The 20,900-nt window shown below is 54.3% G+C and overlaps 2 protein-coding genes across 3 annotated transcripts; one reads left to right on the plus strand and one right to left on the minus strand.

Moving 5' to 3' along the window:
* Nucleotides 1-1,872: 1,872 nt before the first annotated feature.
* Nucleotides 1,873-10,312, minus strand: USHBP1 (USH1 protein network component harmonin binding protein 1). Its single transcript, XM_079917866.1, has 12 exons — nt 9,452-10,312; nt 9,209-9,357; nt 8,540-8,978; nt 6,218-6,343; nt 5,906-6,042; nt 5,594-5,734; nt 5,142-5,315; nt 4,275-4,524; nt 3,503-3,724; nt 2,712-2,818; nt 2,377-2,499; nt 1,873-2,125 (listed from the first exon to the last, which is right to left on the minus strand). Exons 1-12 carry the CDS (start codon nt 9,506-9,508, stop codon nt 1,936-1,938), a joined length of 2,115 nt encoding a protein of 704 aa, XP_079773992.1. The 5' UTR covers nt 9,509-10,312; the 3' UTR covers nt 1,873-1,935.
* A 2,289-nt stretch (nt 10,313-12,601) lies between these two features.
* On the plus strand, nt 12,602-20,720 carry BABAM1 (BRISC and BRCA1 A complex member 1). Of its 2 annotated transcripts, XM_079918728.1 has the most exons (10): nt 12,668-12,745; nt 13,056-13,145; nt 13,648-13,986; nt 15,231-15,289; nt 15,884-16,004; nt 16,086-16,164; nt 16,896-16,920; nt 18,855-18,984; nt 19,180-19,266; nt 20,226-20,720. In XM_079918728.1, exons 3-10 carry the CDS (start codon nt 13,699-13,701, stop codon nt 20,427-20,429), a joined length of 993 nt encoding a protein of 330 aa, XP_079774854.1. In that variant the 5' UTR covers nt 12,668-12,745; nt 13,056-13,145; nt 13,648-13,698; the 3' UTR covers nt 20,430-20,720. The 2 variants fall into 2 exon arrangements, with proteins under 2 accessions (XP_079774855.1, XP_079774854.1); XM_079918729.1 differs by lacking the exon at nt 13,056-13,145 and having other exon boundaries at nt 12,602-12,745.
* Nucleotides 20,721-20,900: the final 180 nt, after the last annotated feature.

Below are 20,900 nucleotides of genomic sequence, written 5' to 3' on the forward strand. Positions count from 1 at the left end.
ATCCTTGATGGGGTGGGGGGAGACATGGAGGTGGGTGTCTCAGAGAAGAGATGAGAGAGGGAGACTTGTAAGGGAGAGAAGCCTCAAGGAAAGGAGTCAGAGGGGGGCTGGAGAAGGGAGGAAGCAAGGAACTGGGGTTTGAGGGCCACATGTCTGCAGGAAGGGGGCTCCTAAGTGGCGGTCTGGGGACCGGTTGGAGACTGCGAGGTCTGCAGCAGATCCCAGAACCTCGGATTGGTCCAACCCTTCGGCCGCCGCCCCGCCCCCTCCCAGTAGCTCCACCGCCCTGACACCCTGGGCCCTCCGGGGGAGGGTCGAAGTCCTGCCCCGCCCCCCTGACCCCTGCCCGCGGCCCCGCGGTGACATTTGACCTTGCAGCGGCCGCGGACCGGGGACAAAGAGGCCTGGGCCCATCTGCCGCGGGGGCACCCGTGGGAACCGCAAGACCCAGCTCCGGGCGGCCTGGGAACCTGCCCCCGCCCCCCAATGGCGACCTCAGCTCCTGCCTCCACCTCCAGCGCGAACTCCTTCCCCACCCTCCTACAGGTGACCTTGTCTCCTCTCGGGCCCCCCCTCCACGGGCAACCTGGTGGGACTCGGGGCTAAGATCACTTAGACTCTTAGGGAGGGAGACGGACAAGAGAGGGGTAAAGTCGGCTCCTCTGTTCGGCCACTGGCGACCTTGCCTGCCTGAGTTTGCCTGCTTTCTGCAAAGCCCGCCTCGGTCCAGAGAGAGTACGAGGGGTTCGAAGGTCACCAGCCCCAGCGCTTGCCCGAGGAGTCTGTGGATCCGGAGGACCAGGTTGAGTCCTGGCGGCTTACTAGCGCCGACCTCAGGCCAGCCTTGCCCTCCCAGGGAGAGCCGGTAACGCCGCGCACACACCTGCACAGGTGCTGCCTGGAACCCCGCGCCCCGCCCCCACCACCACCACCGGGCTGAGAATGAAAATCTTTCTAATCCCCGTCTTGAGTTTCAGCTACCGCCCAAGACGGGACAGCTGGCCACTAATCCGGAGCGGCAGGGTCGAGCCCAGCCCCCCTTTCCCAACCCTGCCAGACCCGGGTGGAAGGGCAAGGGGTGTGGCCTACGCAAATAACATGCTAATCAGTTGCCTGCTATTAATCTGACGCTAACACCTCCCACAGCTCCCATCTCTGGCAGGTGAAAGACTCAACTTCTCAGCCTGGCCAAGGGCCATCCAGGCCCTGGAGGGCAGTGTGCCTCTTTGCCCACCATTAGCACCTCTCTGAGTTCCTCATCAACAGCTGTACAAACCCCCTGAATGACTGCTTGCAGCTTTTCTTCCCTTTGCTTTGCTCACCACCCAGAGGCCCTTTACCTTAGCTCCACATTCTTTGAATGCAAATTCCAAAGCCACCTCTGATTCCTCCTCCCTCTACTTTCACTCAGGGAGCAATGCTCTTCCAGCTAATGTTCCACACCCTGAACTGTTCAGGCTTCAGTCTTCCTTCTGGGATATGGGTATCTTCCTCTTGGGAACATCTGCCAGGCCAAACCCAGCATTTCCCTGGGAAGGAGGTGCGCAGGGGAAGGTGTGCCCTGCCCCAGTGGACTCCTCCCTGGGCTTCTGGAGACAGATAAGGGTTGGAATTTCAGCTCTGGCTATGTAACCTCACTGAACCCTGAATCCCCCCAGCCAGCCCTGGGGATCCTGTCCCCACAGCCCAAGCTGCTTCTGGCATGACCCTGCTGACATGTCTCTTCACATGCCACATGGTGTCAGGCCAAAGATACCAAGTTTATCTCAAATGCCTGGCCACTATCAAGCCCCAGACACCCAGGTATCAGCCCCCATCACACCAAACACGCCTCAACATGCAAAGTCATGCCACATGACATAACATCACCTAGAACAGTTTATGACATGACCTGCCATAACTATCTGGCACGTCCAGACACAACCAGAGCAGGGCTTATAGAAAGGTCCCTCCTGACCGGGGAGGCAGGCAGGGCGGTCTGGGCCTCCCCAGGGCCCTTGCGGTGGCTTCCAGCACTGCCAGCTCCTCTGCCTGTCGGGCTTCCATTAGTGCCAACTGCTGCTCCAGCTTCCGCCGTTGCTCTTCCTGCTTCCGGTGGGCACCACGGAAGGCCATGACCAGGGCACTGGAGGGAGTAGGAGGATGAGCCAGGAAACAGCCCCCCATTCCACCCAAGACGGGCTATGTGCTCCCAGCCCCAGACGGGAGCTCTTTGAGATTGGGTCTTCCTGGGGTCCCAGAATCACTCAGCAGGGGCTGACACACATCAGGCACCAGAGGTGTGGAATGGATTGAAGCTGCCACCCACCTTACAGGGGGGAAGCTGAGGCCCAGGGAGAGCCAGGGATGCTTCTGAGGTCACATAGGGGGACCTACCTGTGAGCTTTGCATAAATCACTGTTCAGCTCAGTACTCTGAGCACGTCTGGCTCGCCCCTTCTGAGCCACCTCTTCCAGCTCTTCCCGCAAGGACTGCAGCTGCTCCCGCAGGCCCAGAGCCCTGGTACAGGGGTGGAGAGAGAGGGGCTCACAGCCATAGCCAATCTTGTCTTCCTTCCCTCCTCCCACCCACCTGCCCAAGATGTTTCCATGTGAACACAACTGTATGCAGGTGTATACCCAGCCCTGCACGGTATGCAACACCCCCACGGGCTCTCACATATTTCCCCTACCCAGGCCACATATCCCCCAGCACAGGACCCAGGCACACACCGGGTGAGTGATGCTGACAGTTCCTGGGCTAGCTCTTCTGGGTTCTGCACTTTGCTCACTTGGCCTCCATCAACAGTCCTGCTGCCACCAGGGACAGCCGGAGGGCCCTGTGGGACGCAGCAGGCAGGGTAGTGACACAGGCCTAGGCTGAGTGTGTGCTCAGCCCAAGTTGGACATCGAAGTTGCCCAGATTGTGGTGGCTACAGCCCCTGCTCTCACAGAGCCCCCACTCTGGTGAGATACCCCAATAAGGGTACAATACCCAATAACGGTACCCCAATAAGGTACAGGGGAATAAATAATATCTCATTTACAGGCAGTCCACGAGGACTTCCTGGAGGAGGTGATGTTTGAGCTCAGACCTGTAGGAGGTTGAGGACTTAATTAGAAAGTGACTGGTGTTCCTGGCAGGGGCACAGCACTTACAAAGCCTTGGAGGTAGGAGAGATGATTCAAAGGAGGGTTCCAGAAGCTGCTAAGGCTTTAAGCAGAGGACAGACATGATTAGACAGTAAGGGGCAAAAAGGAAAGCCTCAGGAAGGAAGCTGGAGGGGGAAAATGAATCAGCCTGGGGGTGGGAAGGAGGAGGCACAGGTGTGACTGGAAGACACTAAATCCCTTGGGGCTTATTGGGCTAAATACCGTCAAAGAAAGAAACATGCAGCTTAAACATTCAACTCCTTTTTTTGTGTGTAGAAATGGAAACAGGCTCAAAGGGGGCTATGATTAACCAGGACCACGTAGCCAGTAATATATTGCTATCCCTATCAGGTCCAGGCAGGGCCACTCACCTGGGACCACTCCTCTTCATCTCCACTGCTCCCTCCTCCACTGCTGTCTCCACCACTGCTGTTGGCCCCACCAGTCCAGAGCTTTGCGCGCTCCCAGCGCAGCTGCTCCAGCAGGAGCACGTGGGCTGGGCCCTGGGCTCGGAGGGCAGCCTCCCGCAGCTCCAGAGCCCGCTTCTCCCGCCGCACCAGCTGTAGCCGAAGCATCAGGTCTGCTAGGGTCTCCTAAGAGACCAAGGAGAGGGTAGAGGGTTTGCACCTCTAGGGTCAATTGTTGGGGAAAATGAGGCTCTAGGAGGCGCCCACTGAGAGCAGGTCAGGCAAGAACCCCAACACTCGCCATGATCTTGCAAGATGGGAAATATCATCCATGAAAACTACAGCTGTAGAAATGGCAGTTCAGAGAGAGCAAGTAGATTAGACAAGGTCAAGTAGCAGTTCAGTGGAAGCGTCTGAGTCTCTCCAAATTCAAAACCTCAGCTTTCATGCCAGGTTATAACCCCCAGGTTATGTCCCCTGCCCCTATCTCTTTTCCATAGGAGGGGCATTTTGGAAAGCCAGACTGGAAGTCTTGTGAGAAACTGAATTCCAGAGGACGAATTCCTAATCATCCCTCAAAATCCCAGCTCCAACTCTCCTCCCTCCAGGAAGCTTGTCCCCAGCCCAGCAAAACCCTCCCTTGCTACTTGGTCCCTGAATCACATCTCTCTCAGACTCAGCAAAGGGTTTGGTCCCACCAGGAAAGACTGACACAGTGGCCACAGCCCATGTGTACCCGTGTGGCCACCAGGTCCTCCTGGATCTGCATCTTCTCCAGCCGGGGCAGGGCTGGGCCAGGCTGTGTCCCCAGAATGGCCTGCACCATGGCTTCTGCACGGGGCACAGCGGACATGGGTGCCAAGGTGGGACCAGGCTCTGGGGGAATCTTCACCAGAGCACGGCGTTCCTGAAGACGCTGGACGTAGCCCTGGAGCTGTATAGCCACCTCCTGTGGTGTGGGCCTATCCACACTGCTGCCCTCGGGGCTACAGGAAACAGAAGAGGGGCCTAGGTCAACACTGCTGGACATGGTTGTGCTAACTTCGTGCCAACCCTGGTGGGCTTCATCAGCTTCCATCTTACTGACCATCATGGGTCCTTCCTATGCCATCTATGCTGGGCATGGTCAAACCAACATGGTGGGTACCATAATGTAAACCCCAATGGGCACCATCAGCCATCAGTGATGAATGATGGATGAACACCATCACGCCGATGGGCACAGTCACTCACGTTATCATGGTGGATGCCATCACCCCAACCCAATGGGGACCATCACTCAACTTGCCAACCCTGTCAGGCAGCATCATGCCAACGCCAGTGGGTACCAACATCAAGCCAACCCCATTAAGCTCCATCATGCCCTTTCTAATCAGTGGGCACCATCATCCATCTTCATGCCAACTCTGGTGGGTCCTATACCAACCCCAATGGCTGTCATCACTGTGCCAACGTTGTTGTGTAGCAACCAGCCAACTCCAGCAGACCTCATGCCAACCATAGGAGCCATACCAACCCCCAACATGTGGCCAGTTCTGGCCAGTTTTCTCCGATCAGAGCCCCACTCATTGGCCCACCCAGTCCCCAGGGTTCCCAGGGGTACCTTGGACGTGGATCCTGCAGTATCCCTCCATCCATGGCAGCCTCCTCTTGCACCAGAAGCCTCTGAGCTTCCTTCTCAGCCGCCTCCAAGTCATCCATGAAGGCTTCTTCTCCTGCTCCTGAGTCTGCCTTCCGAAGAGTGAGCAAGGCCCCATATGCCTCCTCACAGTGTTCACTGTGGGACACCAGTTCTGAGCGCTCCAGGACACCCATCTTGCTGTGTAGGTGACATCCTCACTTGCTCTTGGACCCCTCACTACTCCTCCCACCCCCACCCCTGGGAGTTTGTAAACTCCTTCAGCACTCTTGGACTAAAACTGCCTTAAGTTAACTTCCGTGGTGAGGGAAAGTACTTTCCTGCGAGGACTCTGTCTCTCTCTGGGGATTGGGGCTATCCTCTGAGGACACCCATTTCCCTCCCAGTCAGTGATATCATGGGCAGGGTGCACTGACCTATACTGCAAGGCTAGACGCAATGCAGTGGCCTCAGCCTCCCGTTGGCCCAGCCGCATGCTGAGGCCCTCACACCGGCCCTTGTACTCCTGGAGCACAGCTGACAGCAGACGGTTGAAGCATTTGAGCTTCTCAATGTTCCTGCCTCCAGAGGTGGGGAAGAGGCAAAGTGAGAGGCCTCGAAGGGCAGTTAGAACCCAGTTGATTTCCACCTTTCCCCATCCCACCCCAAATCCAGCTCCAGACTCCTGGCTTTATAACCCAGCTGGGAGGCACCAGTGCCCTTATGAGCTCAGCATTTGTGGCTCTTACCCCTGGAGATGCTCCATCTGGGCTTCCATGATGTGCATCTCGGGGGCAAGGAGCTGGGTGGGGAGAGACCCAAGCATCTGGGTGCTGGAATCACTCTGGAGGCGCCGGAGCAGGGGGTGAGCCAGGGAGAAGGGATCCTGCCAGAAGGAGGTGACTTGATTCACCCAGATTGTCACTGAGAGCCCAGCATCACGGGTTTAGGTCTTTTCCAACCCCAGAAGTTATTGGATCACATGACCAGGATTTGGGTCTCATGGCCCTGAATCCTAAGGATCTTAAGATCATGCATGATTTTCAGCTTCCCACACTCACCTGAGTGCCCCAGGTCTCCCCATCAACCCCAGAGCTGCTGGAACCACTACCCGAGCCGCCTGCTTGGTCACAGGAGGGAGGTGGGAAGGGCCTCAGCCTCAGCAGGGAATCCTGCAGCTCCTGGACCTGTGGGGGAATGGGGGATGTCAGGCCTGGGTGCTCAAACCACCCACCATCCTTCCCTAAGACCTGTTCCTGGAGCAGTGGCAAGAGCCCCAGGTGGAAGGTAGGACCCCCAGACACTCATCCTGCCAAACCCCTCCCTGTATAACCTTGCACAAGTCACTCAGCCACTCAAGACTTCTCTTTCCTTAGACATACAGATGGCCGACAGGTACACGAAAAGACGCTCAACATCACTGATCCTTGGGGAAATGCAAATCAAAACCACCATGAGATACCACCTTACATCAGTTAGAATGGCAAGCGTCAAAAAGACAAGAGATAACAAGTGCTGGCGAGGATGTGGAGAAAAGGGAACCCTCATGCACCATTGGTGAGAATGTAAATAGGTGCAGCCGCTCTGGAAAAAAAGCATGGCATTTCCTCAAAAGAGTAAAAATAGAAGGACCACATGATCCAGCAATTCCACTTCTGGGTATTTATCCAAAAGAAACCAAAACACTAACTCGGAAAGACATCTGTACCCTCTGTACCCTCATGTTCATTGCAGCATTATTCACAAGAGCCAAGACATGGAAGCAACCTAAGTGTCCGCTGATGGATGAGATGAATAAGAAGATGTGGTATATTTATACAATGAAACATTATTCATCCGTAAAAAAAGAAACCTTGCCATGTGTGACAACATAGAAGGACCTTGAAGGCACTATGCTAAGTGAAATAAGTCAGCCAGATAAAGACAAATACTGTATGACCTCACTTATATGTGGAGTCTAAAGTAAAACAAGGGAATTCCCTGGCAGTCCAGTGGTTAGGACTCCACCCGGGGTTCAATCTCTGATCGGGGAACTGAGATCCCGCAAGACGTGCGGCCCGGCATCAATCAATCAATTGATCCATCCATCAATCAAAAATTTTAAAAATTGAACTCACAGATACAGAGAACAGGTTGGTGGTTGCCAGAGGCGGGGGTTAAAGAGCGGGTAAAGGGCTTCCCTGGTGGCGCAGTGGTTGAGAGTCCGCCTGCCGATGCAGGGGACACGGGTTTGTGCACCAGTCTGGGAAGATCCCACATGCCGCGGAGCGGCTGGGCCCGTGAGCCACGGCCGCTGAGCCTGTGCGTCCGGAGCCTGTGCTCCGCAACGGGAGAGGCCACAACAGTGAGAGGCCCGCGTACCGCAAAAAACAAAAAAGGGTGGGTAAATTTTTTTAAAAAAGACTCCTCTTCCCCAGCTGGTAAATGTGCTCCACTCTGTAGGGAAATGAGCCCCACTCCTCATGCTGGGCTCCCGCAGCCCCAAGTCTCACTTCCTGTGTCCCTCCTACCCTGACATCCCCTGGGCTCTGGACTTGGACACAGAACTGTCCCTTTAATGCCCCGTGTGGGTGGCTCATGGCATTTTGAGCTGATCAAGGCCCAAACAGCTCTGGTCTCCCTCCCACCAAACCTGCCCCTCCCACAGGCTCCCTATGGCTCACTTCCAGTCTCCTAGGCTCCCAACCCAGGGCTCGTCCTCAACCCCTCTCCAGCTTTCACACCCCACCTGCCAGCTCCACTTTCAGCATCACCCAGAATCTGTCCACTTCTCACCACCTCCACAGCTTCCATCCCTTACATGTCTGGACCAGTGCCTCCTCCTGGATCTCCAAGATTCCAGCCTCTCCCTCCACTAGCTGTTCCTCCCACGGTGGTGAGAAGGCGCCTGTGAATGCCTGCATCTGGTCTCCACCCTTGCTTGCTCGGAACCCTCTGTGGCTCCCACCTCACTCAGAGCAAAAGCTCAAATCCTCCTTGCAGCCCGCAAGGCACTCCGGGATCTGCTCCCACCACCTCCGTACCCTTGTCTCCTCCTGCTCAGCCCCACGCTGGCCTCCTCACTGTTCGTTGAACACAGTAATCACACTCCAACCTCAGGGCCTTTGCATATGCTGTTCCCTTTGCCTAGAATGCTCTTCCCCAGCTCCTTGCATGGTTCCTCCCTTGCCCCCCTGTGGTCTTCATTCAAGTGTCGCCGCCTCCTCACTGGGCCTCTCTGATCACCTTAACTAAGGTTGCAAGGGACCTTTGTCTCTTTGGGGTTCAGCAGCCAAGCCTCCACAAAAGCTTTACAAATGAACAAATGATTGAATGTGTCCTACAACAGGCCTGCTGCCTCCCTCCCACCAGGGAGCCCTGGGAGGCAGGCCTGCCCCACTCACCTCTCTCTGCAGCATCTCCTTCTCAGCCTGGAAGGCCTTCAGGGAGTTCTGTGTGCAGATCAGCTCGTCCTCACGGCTGCTCAGGGCCAAACGCAACCAGGCATTCCTTTCAGTCAATCGGGCTGCATCCCGCTGGCAGCTCCCAGCCTGCTCTTGCTCCAAGCAGGGCTTTGGTCCCCCCTCGCTTCTGTCCTTTGCCTCCAACGGCCCAGGACATCTTGGGGGCTGGTGGCGCCAGGCAGCAACAGCCGCTTCCAGAGAGCTCAGAGCTTGCTGGAGAGTCTGAAACACGTCAGGGGCTCTGGGTCCAGAGGGGACATTCTCCCTGTCCCGTGGGGCTGCCTCTGGGGCCTGGTGGGCTTCCTGGGCAGGCTCATAGGGCCCCTCGGGGGCTGGAGCAGGTCCCCTGCTAGAGTCCCCATCAACTTCTTTGTCAGTCCTGTGAAGAGGTGAGAGATGGAAAGATCTGGAAATGGGGTCATCTGGGGTAGCTAACACAAAGAGGCTTTGTAACAAGGCTGGGACTGCATCATGCGGGGCCTTGAAAGTCAGACTGAGGGCAATGGGAGCCATGGCGTGTGTGTGAGTAGGGGAGGGACATAAACAGATCTATGGGTGGGAAAGATGTGCCGGGCCTGTAGTGGGGGACACAGACCAAGTGGGCCTTACCTGCTCTCCAGGCCCTGCCCTTTGGCCTCCGCCTCAGGGCCCAGCGGCTCTGGCTTGCAGCTATCCTGAGATGGCACAGGGCCCGGCTCGGAGCTCCCACTGGCTGCCTCAGCCTCTTCTGAACTCTCTGCCACAGGGTCCAGCTCACCCTGCAAATGATCCCCAGAGCTGAGCTCTAAGCCAGGCAGGTCTGGGTCCTGGGGTCTCGCAGAGTTGGGTGTGGCAGGGAGGGGGGACACTTACGGGCAGAGCGGCATGCCTCCCTCGCCGGCTTCGGGGCCGTGTGGCCCTGGCACTCATTGTTATCCAGAAATCAGGGTCCCCTGAATCCTCCTCCTTCCTCACCCCCTAAAACCACCACCTGATCTCAGCTCAAAGCAAATGATAGCCTCAATTTCCTGTTCTGTGATATAGGCATTGATTTCACTTCTCCGAAAGGATCTTGAGTTATCAATGTTGATTTGAATGCCTCCCTTGACGGTCAGCTCACAACCTCTCAAATTTGCCCTCACCTCTTCTTTCTTTTCTGCCTCCTTTATTTTTCACTACCTCTTTGCTCCCCTCCCTCCCCTATATGGGCTTGGGATGAGGACTTCAACAGTCCTCTCTCCTCCCCAGGGCTCTCCTGAACCAGAGATTCCAATCCTGGGGTTTGGTCCCCTCAGCCCGCTCTAATTCCCTGTTCTTCTGGGGGCACCTTGGTCAGAAAACCAAGTCCCTGGACACTCTTGGGGTCACTCTGGCCACTGCCTACTCAGGCTTGGCCTGGCCAAGGCCAGCCTGGGAGGAGCCAGGAAACAGGAAGCCCACTCCCCGGCCATGTGACTTGTTATTGTGCAGTTTCCTCTTCAAGGACAGCAGCTTCCTCCAGCCCCAGCAGGAGGACATATGTCCAGCTCCCACTATGTCAGTCCCTCCTCGCCTCTGCTTCCAAGCCCATGGCTCCTCCATCTCTGACCCTTGGATTTTATTTCTCGGAAGCTAGAATGCTCCCCTGGGCTGAGGCTCTCCATCTGGCTCCCCTGTGAACTTCTTTCCTCTGCCTATACCTACAGCGTCAGGGTCAGAGTTCTCATTCCACTTCAAGTCACAGACAGACCTGGAACTGGTACCCCTGAGCAAGTGATGATCCCCTCTGAGCCTCAATTTCTATATCTTCCTACAGTGTCATGGGAGTTTGTTTTTTTCAAAACAAACAACTTTTTATTGAAGTATAGTTGATTTACAATGTTGTATTAGTTTAAGGTGTAAAGCAAAGTGATTTTATTCTTTTCATTCTTTTTTATTCTTTTTTAGGTTCTTTCCATTATAGGTTATTGCAGGATATTGAATATGGTTCCCTGTGCCATACATAGGTCCTTGGTTTTTTTTAATCTATTTTATATATAGTAGTATGTACCTATTAATCCCAAACTCCTAATTTATCCCTCCCTCCTCCCTTCCCCTTTGGTAACCATAAGTTTTTTTCTTTTCTTTTTTTGTCCCCCCTCCTTTGTTTTTTGGCCGTGCCACACAGCTTGTGGGATCTTAGTTCCCCGACCAGGGATAGAACCCAGGCCCTCACCTGGGCCTTCGGCAGTGAGGGTGCAGAGCCCTAACCACTGGACCGCCAGGGAATTCCCAGTAACCATAAGTTTGATTTTTATGTCTGTGAGTCTATTTCTGTTTTGTAAATAAGTTCATTTGTATCATTTTTTTTAGATTCTACATATAGGTGATATCATATGGTATTTGTCTTTGTCTACTCACTTCACTTAGTATGATAATCTCTAGGTCCATCTATGTTGCTGCAAATGGCATTATTTCATTCTTTTTTATGGCTCAGTAATATTCCATATTGTGTGTGTGTGTGTGTGTGTATACATATATTCCAGTGTTATAGAAATTTTAACAAGCGATTTGCACATGGCCAGGCACCATCGGGAACTGAATCATAAGGCACCCTCCTTGTTCCCTACTACCTCTGACCATCCCATCTCTGCTTCCTCTGCCAGCTACTGTTTCTTCTCCATAAATGCTGGATTCCTCAGAGCCCAGATGGTCCCTACATCCTGCTCATTTTTCCTGCATCCACCTCTAAAGGGCCTCCTCCTCATCTCCATCCACAGTCACAGCCCAAGCCTCTCCTCCCCAACCTGGATACCAGCCCAGCTCCCTCCCTGGGCTCCCCAGCCATCCCTCCACTCCCTTCCCCACCAAGGCCGCAGAGATCTCACTGTTCACCTACCTGGCTCATACACCCTCCATAGCTCCCCATTGCCCTTGGGAAACATTTCAAGCTCTTCAGCCTGGCATTCAAGGTCTTTAAAAAAATTATGCCTGAGGCTGGCACCAATGTGTACTCCACACTCTAGCCGCTATAACCTCCTCTGTGAACAGCTGAAGTTTCTCAGTTCTCTCACACCCTGGTGCCTTTGGCCATGCCTTAACCTCTGCCTGAAACACACCTTCCTTGCTTCTGCACTTCTGTGTAAACTGTGCAGAGCCTGGGATAGCCTGAATCTTCCTGCTCCCACTGACAGAGGCTATGAGGCTGAATCTTCCTGTTTCTGTGTCCCCAAAGGTAGTAGCGAGAGAAGTTGCAATTCTCTGACTTGGGGGTACCCGCGGCATTGAAATTCTCACTCTTAGCTTCTGCTCTGGCCATATTAACCTGTGAGAGGTTTCACCACTCCAAGGCTCTTCAAAGCCTCCAGACTTTTGCCCAGGTGGTTTCTTCTGCGTGGAATGACCTTCCTTCTCTTGTTTTTCTAGCAAATTCTCCATCCTTCAAGGCTCATTTTCCACAGCCCCTCTGGGTTGTCACTGAACCAGAGCCTGGCTGATGTGGACAGGCTTAGCAGACTTTAACAAATAAAGAAACTGAGGCTCCGTTTTTAAATGGTTATAGAGCTGAAGGGAGAACTGTGCATGAAGAAGGAAGGGTGGTTTGAAATAGTTCTGGCTTGGCATTTTTTATTTTTTGCAAATATCTGTGAAATAAGGAGCAGAATTAAATAATTGGGAGGGCCCTTGGGCTCTGGACCTCGCCCACCTCTGCCGCAAAAACCCCTCACTGAGGTTCAGTCAACTCTATTAATCACCAATCAGCCCCACCTCTTCTAAATCCCACCCAACTCAGTCCCGCTACATTTAATCACACTGCAAACTAGGACTTCTGCATCTTTCTGAGACTATCCCATTGAAAGCCCAACTCCACTCTGCCTTGTTATGGTAGAAACGCTGACCCGCACAGTCCGAATCTGCCAGAAACATAAAAGCTCCGCCTTATCTAACTTTAGCCAATCACATTCCAGATCCCGCCCCCCTCAGCTCCTCTCCAGTCTATCACAATCCAAACCCCACCTCCTAGAACAGTATCAGCCTATCAGCTTCCAAGGCTCTCCAGCCTCGTCCCATACATCTCTCCTCTAGGCCTGCTGCCTGCTGAACTACATTTCCCAGGAGGCGTGGCGGCCGCGCCGTACCATTTCCGGCTGGTAAAGATGGCGGTTTCCTAGCGAGTTGCTGCTGAGTCGGAGGCAGGCTCGCGCTACGGTGAGCAGGAGTTGGGTGGTGAAAGCGTGCGGGATCCGTCCCTAGAGGCCCCACTTCCCTAGCCCCACAAATTCAGCCCCTCACTTGCCCTGAGGTTTCCGCCTTCAGCTCTGGTTTCTCCTGTAGTCTAGCCTCCATCCCTCTTGCTGCAGCTAAGCTGTGTTTTCCTTAGAGGTTGTGGGGACTGCAAGGCTCAGAGACCATCCCCGGCAGCCCGCACCCATTGCCCAGATGGGCAAACTGTTCCACTAGCGTCCTGTTTTTCCTCAGAGGAATTGTAATACCAGATCTGCTCCCCTTCCGTGTGCAGACACCCCCCTAGGCAGCCAGCGCTCCGCTGCGGAGGAGGGAACGCTAGAAGTTATTATTCTTTTATTCACCAAGACCTCTTCAGTTTCAGGTAACAAAAAACCCAACTCAATCTGGTTTAAGCAAGAAAGGGAATTTAGGCATAGCTGGATTCAGGTGCTCAGAAGTGTATCTGTCGTTTTTTGGGTGAGCATCATTACAGGCAAGCTCTGTTTTCCTTCTTGGAGGCAAAAGAGGCTCCTAGCAGCTCTCGACTTGTAACTTCCCAGCTTTGCAACTCTGACGAGTTCCTTTTCTCTAACAGCACTATTGGAAGCCTCAGAGCTGCCCCTCACTGGCGTGTGTTGGGTTCTGTCCCTACCTCTGAGCCATTCCCAGTGGCTCACTAGCCAAAAGGGGGAGGGAAGGGGTTAGCCCTACAGAAAAAAAATGGGAGACTGTTATCTCGAGTCAGCGTGGATGCTGGGCTGATAAGTGTTAAAGGCACCCATCCTACAGATGAGGAAACTGAGGCCCTGAGAGGAGTTACTTTTAGTAAGCGACTCATGCCCTGTTCTCCTGCCCAATAACCAAATGCTTTTAAAAACCCTAAGGGAAGGATCCTGGCTTCCCCCATACCTGCTCCATCCAGCCACTCAGGAGCCATGGAGGTGGCGGAGCCCAGTAGTCCCGCTGAAGAGGAGGAGGAGGAGGAAGAGGAGCAGTCAGCTGAGCCCAGACCCCGCACTCGCTCCAACCCTGAGGGGGCGGAGGACCGGGCACTGGGGGCCCAGGCCAGTGTGGGCAGCCGCAGCGAGGGCGAGGGTGAGGCGGCCAGTGCTGACGACGGGACCGCCAACCCTCCCGGAGCCGGTCCCAAGCCGTGGCAGGTGCCTCCACCAGCCCCAGAGGTCCAGGTGCGGACGCCAAGGGTCAACTGTCCAGAGAAAGTGGTAAGTGGGGGGCTTGACCAGTGGCTTCGAGGTGTTAGGGAACCTTGGTTTACACATCGTCTTTTAGGATCCACTCTGGAAAACAATCCCTTTGTTCTAGTCTCCTAGGGCTGCCACAACAAGTTACCACAAACGCGGTGGCTTAAAACAACAGAAATTCATTTTCTCACAGTTCCAGATGCCAGAAGTCTGAAATGAACATGTCACGTTCCCTCTGCAGGCTCTAGGGGAGGAGGCTTCCTTGACTCTTCCAGCCTCTGGTGGCTCCAGTCGTTCCTTGGCTTGTGGCTGCATCACTGCAATCTCTGTCTCCGTCTTCACATAGCCTTCCCCTTTGTGTCTCCTAGTCTTCTCTTTTCTTTTTTTTCTTTCTTTTTTTTGTTTGTTTTTTTTTTGGCCGAGCGGCATGCAGGATCTTAGTTCCCTGACCAGGGATCGAACCCGTGCCCCCTGCAGTGGAAGCGCAGAGTCTTAACCACTGGACTGCCAGGGAAGTCCCCAGTCTTTTCTTTTATAAGGACACTTGTTCTTAGATCAGAATGATCTTATCTCAAGATCTTTACCTTAATTGCATCAGCAAAGACCCTAATTCCAAATAATTTCACTTTCTGAGGTTCCAGGTGGATATATCTTTTAAATCTATTTATTTATCTTTGGCTGCATTGGGTCTGTTGCTGCGTGCGAACTTTCTCTAGTTGCGGCGAGCGGGGGCTTCTCTTCGTCGCGGCGCGCAGACTCCTCATTGCGGAGGCTTCTCTTGTTCTGGAGCACAGGCTCTAGGCGTGCGGGCTTCAGTAGTTGTGGCACGCAGGCTCAGTAGTTGTGGCGCACGGGCTTAGTTGCTCCACGGCATGTGGGATCCTCCCGGACCAGGGCTCGAACCCGTGTCCCCTGCATTAGCAGGTGGATTCCTAAACCACCGCGCCACCAGGGAAGTCCCAGGTGGATCTATCTTTTAGAGAGCCACAATTCATCCCACTATTCCCTTGTTTTCTTGTTTCTGTGTTGAATGTTCTCTGGTTTGTTTATTCACTCATCAACCTGGACTCCTAGTCCAGTGCTCTTTTCCCTCAGCTGCCTCCTTCTAAAGTGGATGGCTTAGCTGGGAATTGGGAGTCATCATATGGCCTTTTCCAATGGGGCTGCTTGAAGAGGGCCAGCAGAGTGGCGTGGGGGCCTGCATTAATGTTCAGTCGCCCGGTGCTGCTAGTCACAGCTCTCACCACCCTTCAACTTCATTGCAGATCATCTGCCTGGACCTGTCGGAGGAAATGTCGCTGCCAAAGCTAGAGTCATTAAATAGGTGAGAGGAATATTCGGGGGCTTGAGCTTGCAGCTATGGCTAGGAAGGGCCCAGCCCAAAAAACGCAGGGCTGTCTCTCTCAGACTCACCCCCGGGGCCTGGCGGTATTGGAGAGTAGCAGTGATAACTGGTAATGATACAGCTGCGGCCCACCGGGGCTGTGTTCTAAGCACTTGAGAGCGATCGCACGCCACCCAGGTCACAGCCATGACTCGGAAACTCCAAGAAGCAAAATGACTTGCCCGAGGCCTCCCAGCAAATGGGCAGAGCCAGATTCAGACCAAGGCCTGGCGGACTCCAAAACCCTTGCCCCTGAGCAGCTAAGTCTCATTGGGGTCAGGCAGCAGGGCCTGGATGGGGCCTGAGGACGAGCCCGCCTTGCCCTCCCTGGCACTCGTGATGACCCGCGGCTGAGCAGAGGTGGGGTGCCTCCCACAGATCAGATGTGAGACCCAGGCTGGCCAGAGGGACCCATCGGAGAGGGCAAGAGCTGGAGGGGGGGTCAGCTAGGCTGGGTTCGCGGCTGGGCTCTGCTGCCCCCACTGCCGCATGACCTGGGCCTTAACTACCCGGTCACCCTCTGGCCCTCCCCAGCTCCAAAACCAATGCCCTCAACGTCTCCCAGAAAATGATCGAGATGTTCGTGCGGACAAAACACAAGATTGACAAGAGCCACGAGTTCGCGCTGGTGGTGGTGAACGATGACACTGCCTGGGTGAGGCTGGGGCAGGGCTGGGTGCCCTGGGGTCCCCTGGGGCTGAGGGAGCACCTCGCTGAGTCCCATGCTTCCCTGCAGCTGTCCGGCCTGACCTCTGATCCCCGAGAACTCTGCAGCTGCCTCTACGACCTGGAGACGGCCTCCTGCTCCACCTTCAGTATCCTTTCCACACAGGGAGCCCCGGGGAGCGGCCTGGCTCGGCCTGGCTCAGGTCTAGATCCCAGCTCTCCCACATCAGGCTTGGGCCAGCCACGTCTCTGAGCCTCAGTTTCTTCATCTGTAAAATGAGAACCACAAAACCTCCTGCCCCACAGGGTCGCTGTGAAGATAAAGTCAGAATACAGAAGCAAAAACAGCTGATTTGGACTCTGGATGTCAAAAATGCATCCACTTAGGGAACACTTCATGAAGGGCTAAGTACACAGTCGGTGCTCAGCAAGTGTCCGTATGTGACTGAAAAGTCACAATCATTGCTACAGCCCCTCCAACCTGGGCATAGCACATTTTATATTAACTTGAACATTAAAGGCTCACTGCAGCCCAGAACTTAAATATAATATGATCCCTGTGAGTTACAAAGAAAACAGTAATGAGGGGAGGGGGACAGGGACACCCATGGCTCTCTCCATGAGGAGAATGGCCCTAGCCCTGAGGGAAAGGGGGCTTTGAATCACTAAGGGCCTTCAGGGCATCTGATGCCAGCCCCCTAGTTTATGATCTGTGCTGAGGGAAAGCAGGCTCAGAGAGGGCAAGCGACTGGGACAGGGTCACACAGCGTGTGTCCTGGCAACCGGCTCAGAGGCACCTGCGCTCTCCCGGCATCAGGAGGGAAGCCACCCACCCCTGCCCACCCACGCGCTGCTCTGCTCTCCTTAGCATTCCCACCAGATTTGGAAGGTCTCTTCAGCCTCATGTAAGTCCCCCATGGGGAAATTATTGTTCACCTTTGAAGAGAAGAACCCCTTCTGGGTAAAAGCTCCAGACAGCCCAGAAATAGTCCTTTAGGGAGGCCTAAAGCCTTCCGTTCTCACCCTTTCTCACTGGAACAATTGCTCACTTACCTGTCCGGAAGCATTTTTGCAAAAGAGGTTCCTTCTCAAATCTCGCCCTCTGTGTTATTCTCTGACAGCCCAGTGGTTCTCCACTACTTTCTTATTGATTGATTGATTGATTGACTGACTGCTGCGCTGGGTCTTTGTAGCTGCGCGCAGGCTTTCTCTAGTTGCGGCGAGCGGGGGCTACCCTTCGTTGCGGTGCACAGGCTTCTCATTGCGGTGGCCTCTCTTGCTGCGGAGCATGAGCTGTAGGTGCATGGGCTTCAGTAGTTGCAGCATGCGGGCCCTAGAGCACATGGGCTTCAGTAGTTGCAATGCATGGGCTCAGTAGTTGTGGTGCACGGGCTTAGTTGCTCCGCGGCATGTGGGATCTTCCCAGACCAGGGATCAAACCTGTGTCCCCTGCATTGGTAGGCGGATTCTTAACCACGGGACCACCAGGGAAGTCCCTCCACTACTTTTTTTTTTTTTTTTTTGCGGTACGCGGGCCTCTCACCCCCATGGCCTCTCACGCTGTGGGGCACAGGCTCCAGACGCGCAAGCTCAGCGGCCATGGCTCATGGGCGCAGCCGCTCCGTGGCACGTGGGATCCTCGCGGACCGGGGCACGAACCCGCGTCCCCCGCATCAGCAGGCGGACTCCCAACCACCGCGCCACCAGGGAAGACCCACTACTTTCTTTTAACCTGGAGGCAGCCAACTTTTTCTTTAAAGGACCAGATAGTAAATATTTTTGACTTTGTTGGCCACATCGTTTCTGTCTTGGCGACCAGACTCTGCCCATTTTAATTAGAAAGCAGCCACAGACCATAGGTACGCAAGTGGGCGTGGCCGTGTGCCAATAAAACTTTATTTGCAGGCACAGATTTGAATTTCACATTTCTGATTGTCACAAAATATTCTCCTTTTGGTTTTCTTTCTTCCCAACGGTTTAAAAATGAAAAAGGTTCTTAGCTTGTGGGCCCAAGTATTCTAAGCCCTGTTTTTGCCAGCCCCTTGATGGTAGCCAAGGAGGTTGTTTTGCCCATCTCAGCAGATTTTGGAAGTGAATCTATGGGGTAAATTCCTAATGGAGAACAGGCTGGAACAAGGTGGTGTGTGTTTTTAATTTTGCTAGACTTTGCCAAAGCACTTTCCCAGGAAATTAACCCTGTTTACCTCCCCCAGCACCGGGGTTGCTCACACGCCTGAAAGTCCTGCCCATCTGATAGGTGGGAAGAGGCCACATCTTATTTTGCTGTGCTTTTCTTTTCATTCATTTTTAAGCCATTCAGTATTCTTTCAGTGAATTTGTCTATTGGCTCCCTTTACCTGTTTTTCTAGGGGGATGTCGGCTTTTTTCTTGTTGGTGATCAGATTTGTTTTTTACATATTAAGGACATTAGCCCTCTACCTGCCTAGTGCCCTGTACTCAGTGTGAGAACCATCTGTGGCTGAGTGGGGAACTGGGCAGTGACTTTGCGTATAAGATCTGGTCCCTGCTTCAGAGTCTCCTGGCCTGGTAGGGCAGGTCCAGCTCAACACAGTGATGGGGGACGCTCAGGATGCTGAGGGTGGCCTGAGCAGGCCCTAGCTTTGGGGTCAGCAAAACCTCTGATGGAGCAGGAGAGGTCAGGCAGAAAGGCGAAGCTGGGGAGGTGCTGGGGCAGAGGGAAGGCTCAGAGGCAACAGTGAACTTGGGAGGGGTCAGGTGGGGCCTCACATACACGGTGAGGAGCTGGGCTCTCTGAGGGTGACAATAGGGGTGTGCTACCAGGGTGTGCTCTGACCTGTCCCCCATCCCTGCGGCGCAGCCAACAGAAGACCGAGCTGCCAGTCACAGAGAATGTGCAGACGATTCCACCGCCGTACGTCGTCCGAACCATCCTGGTCTATAGTCGTCCACCCTGCCAGCCCCAGTTCTCCCTGACGGAGCCCATGAAGGTGAGGGAGACCTGGGAGAGGGAGGGATGCCTACAGCCAGCAGGATGGTGGTTAGACACTAGGAGGGACTTCCTGACCACAGGAGCTGGGGTGCCTAGAGTCAGGTTCCCAGAGTCTTGGGCAGTAGCTGGGAAATTGTGATCATGGGGGCATGGGGTGACCAAAGTCCCAAAGGCTGGCTTTCTTCCCCTGCAGAAAATGTTCCAGTGCCCGTATTTCTTCTTTGATGTTGTTTACATCCACAACGGCGCCGACGAGAAGGAGGAGGAGATGAGTTGGAAGGTGAGAGGCTGCTGTGGGTGTGGGTGGCAGGCGGATGTAGGTGCAGATGGGATGGCTCCGAACCCACCTGCCCCGGCCTTGAGGGAAAGGGGGGCTTTGAATCACTAAGGGACTTCAGGGCATCTAATGCCAGCCCCCTAGTTCATGAGCTGTGCTGATGGAAAACAGGCTCAGAGAGGGCCAGCAACTAGGCCAGGGTCACACAGTGTGTCTCTGACAGAGTGGCACCTGGCAACAGGCTCAGAGGCACCTGTGCTCTCCTGGCATCAGGAGGAGGGAAGTCACCCATCCTTGCCCACCCACGCACGGCTCTGCCATTAGTCTTCTCTTTAGCGTTCCTGGTCCTGCTGGATCATGGTCATTCAACTTCCATTTCCCACATGTCTTCAGTGAACTAATGGGGCTGTTGGGACAGTGGCCCATGAGTATGTAGGGTCCTGTCCACTTCATCCCCAGCATTCCCTGCTTCTCTCTCTTCCTGCCTTCGCTTTCTCTGTGTCCTCTGCCTGGAGCACGCTTCCCTCCCTGCCTTGCCAGGCTCTGCTGGTCCTTTACATCCCAGCCCTGAACGAGTCGGCCACTTATCTCTCTGAGCCTCACTTTACCCAACTGTGAGCAGAGGGGGTTGAGCCCAGCTCCTACTTGTACTTCAGTACCCAAATGGGAAGTCCCTACTTGGAGAAAACTTCCCTGCTCCTCAAGGTAGATCAGCATGGGGGCTGAGGTCATTGTATCCGACTGTGCCTCTCCAGACTAGGGGCTCCAGCACTGAGACCTCTTGGGGTCCCTAGCACTGAGTGGGTGGCAGGAAATGTTTGCTGAATGTGGGAATGTTTTCTCGAAAACTCCTCTTTACCCTTCGGAACCCATTCCTGAGGCCCCCTCCTGGGAGGCCCTCCAGGACAGGGAGGGCCTGTCAGGGGAACCTCTGCCTGAACAGCCCTTCCTTGGCCCCATAGGACATGTTTGCCTTCATGGGAAGCCTGGATACCAAGGGTACCAGCTATAAGTACGAGGTGGCGCTGGCTGGGCCAGCCCTTGAGCTGCACAACTGTATGGCCAAGCTTCTGGCTCACCCACTGCAGCGGCCCTGCCAAAGCCATGCCTCCTACAGCCTGCTGGAGGAGGACGATGAAGCCGCCGAGGTTGAGGCCACTGTCTGAACCATCCCTGTACATCCAACCTTCTAATACGAGGAAACATTTGGCCGAGAATGCTGGTTCTCACACTGGGCTCTGTGGGACCCCCAGAGGGAGGTCTAGGAGGTATCCAAGGCACGTGGGGAGCCCTGAAGGAAACCTAGGATTCCAGGAAGCATCCCAGGGACTCTGGACACCCATTCCCTATGTTTCCCAGCCCATATCCCACTCCCAGTTTTTCAGTTGTGATTCTTGTTGTGCCCTGTGTGATTTTTGTCATCAAAATAAAAATCTGAGAATCCCTAACTCAGGTCCACAACGATCAACTTGTGTTAATTGGAATCTTTTTCGTTGCAAGTGACAGAAAACCCACCCACTGAGCAGAAAGGAGAATGGCTTGGTTCTTGTGGATAAGAAGCCATGGTGTAGCTTCAGGCTTTGCTGTATCCAGGTGCTCTGACATTGCCATTGGGGAGGGCTGAAATACCCTGCATG

This window comes from Stenella coeruleoalba (assembly GCF_951394435.1).
Source record: "Stenella coeruleoalba genome assembly, chromosome: 3".
In the NCBI taxonomy this organism is placed as follows: Eukaryota; Metazoa; Chordata; class Mammalia; order Artiodactyla; family Delphinidae; genus Stenella; species Stenella coeruleoalba.

What these genes read in the sequence shown, in the direction of transcription:
- BABAM1 (XM_079918729.1), top strand. Translation starts at nt 13,699, where the DNA reads ATGGAGGTGGCGGAGCCCAGTAGTCCCGCTGAAGAGGAGGAGGAGGAG. An exon ending in TCAACTGTCCAGAGAAAGTG is followed by an intron (nt 13,987 to 15,230) that starts GTAAGTGGGGGG and finishes ACTTCATTGCAG; the next exon opens with ATCATCTGCCTGGACCTGTC. An exon ending in AAGCTAGAGTCATTAAATAG is followed by an intron (nt 15,290 to 15,883) that starts GTGAGAGGAATA and finishes GGCCCTCCCCAG; the next exon opens with CTCCAAAACCAATGCCCTCA.
- USHBP1 (XM_079917866.1), bottom strand. Translation starts at nt 9,508, where the DNA reads ATGAGTGCCAGGGCCACACGGCCCCGAAGCCGGCGAGGGAGGCATGCC. An exon ending in GGAGGCATGCCGCTCTGCCC is followed by an intron (nt 9,358 to 9,451) that starts GTAAGTGTCCCC and finishes GATCATTTGCAG; the next exon opens with GGTGAGCTGGACCCTGTGGC. An exon ending in AGGACCTGGTGGCCACACGG is followed by an intron (nt 3,725 to 4,274) that starts GTACACATGGGC and finishes TTGGTCTCTTAG; the next exon opens with GAGACCCTAGCAGACCTGAT.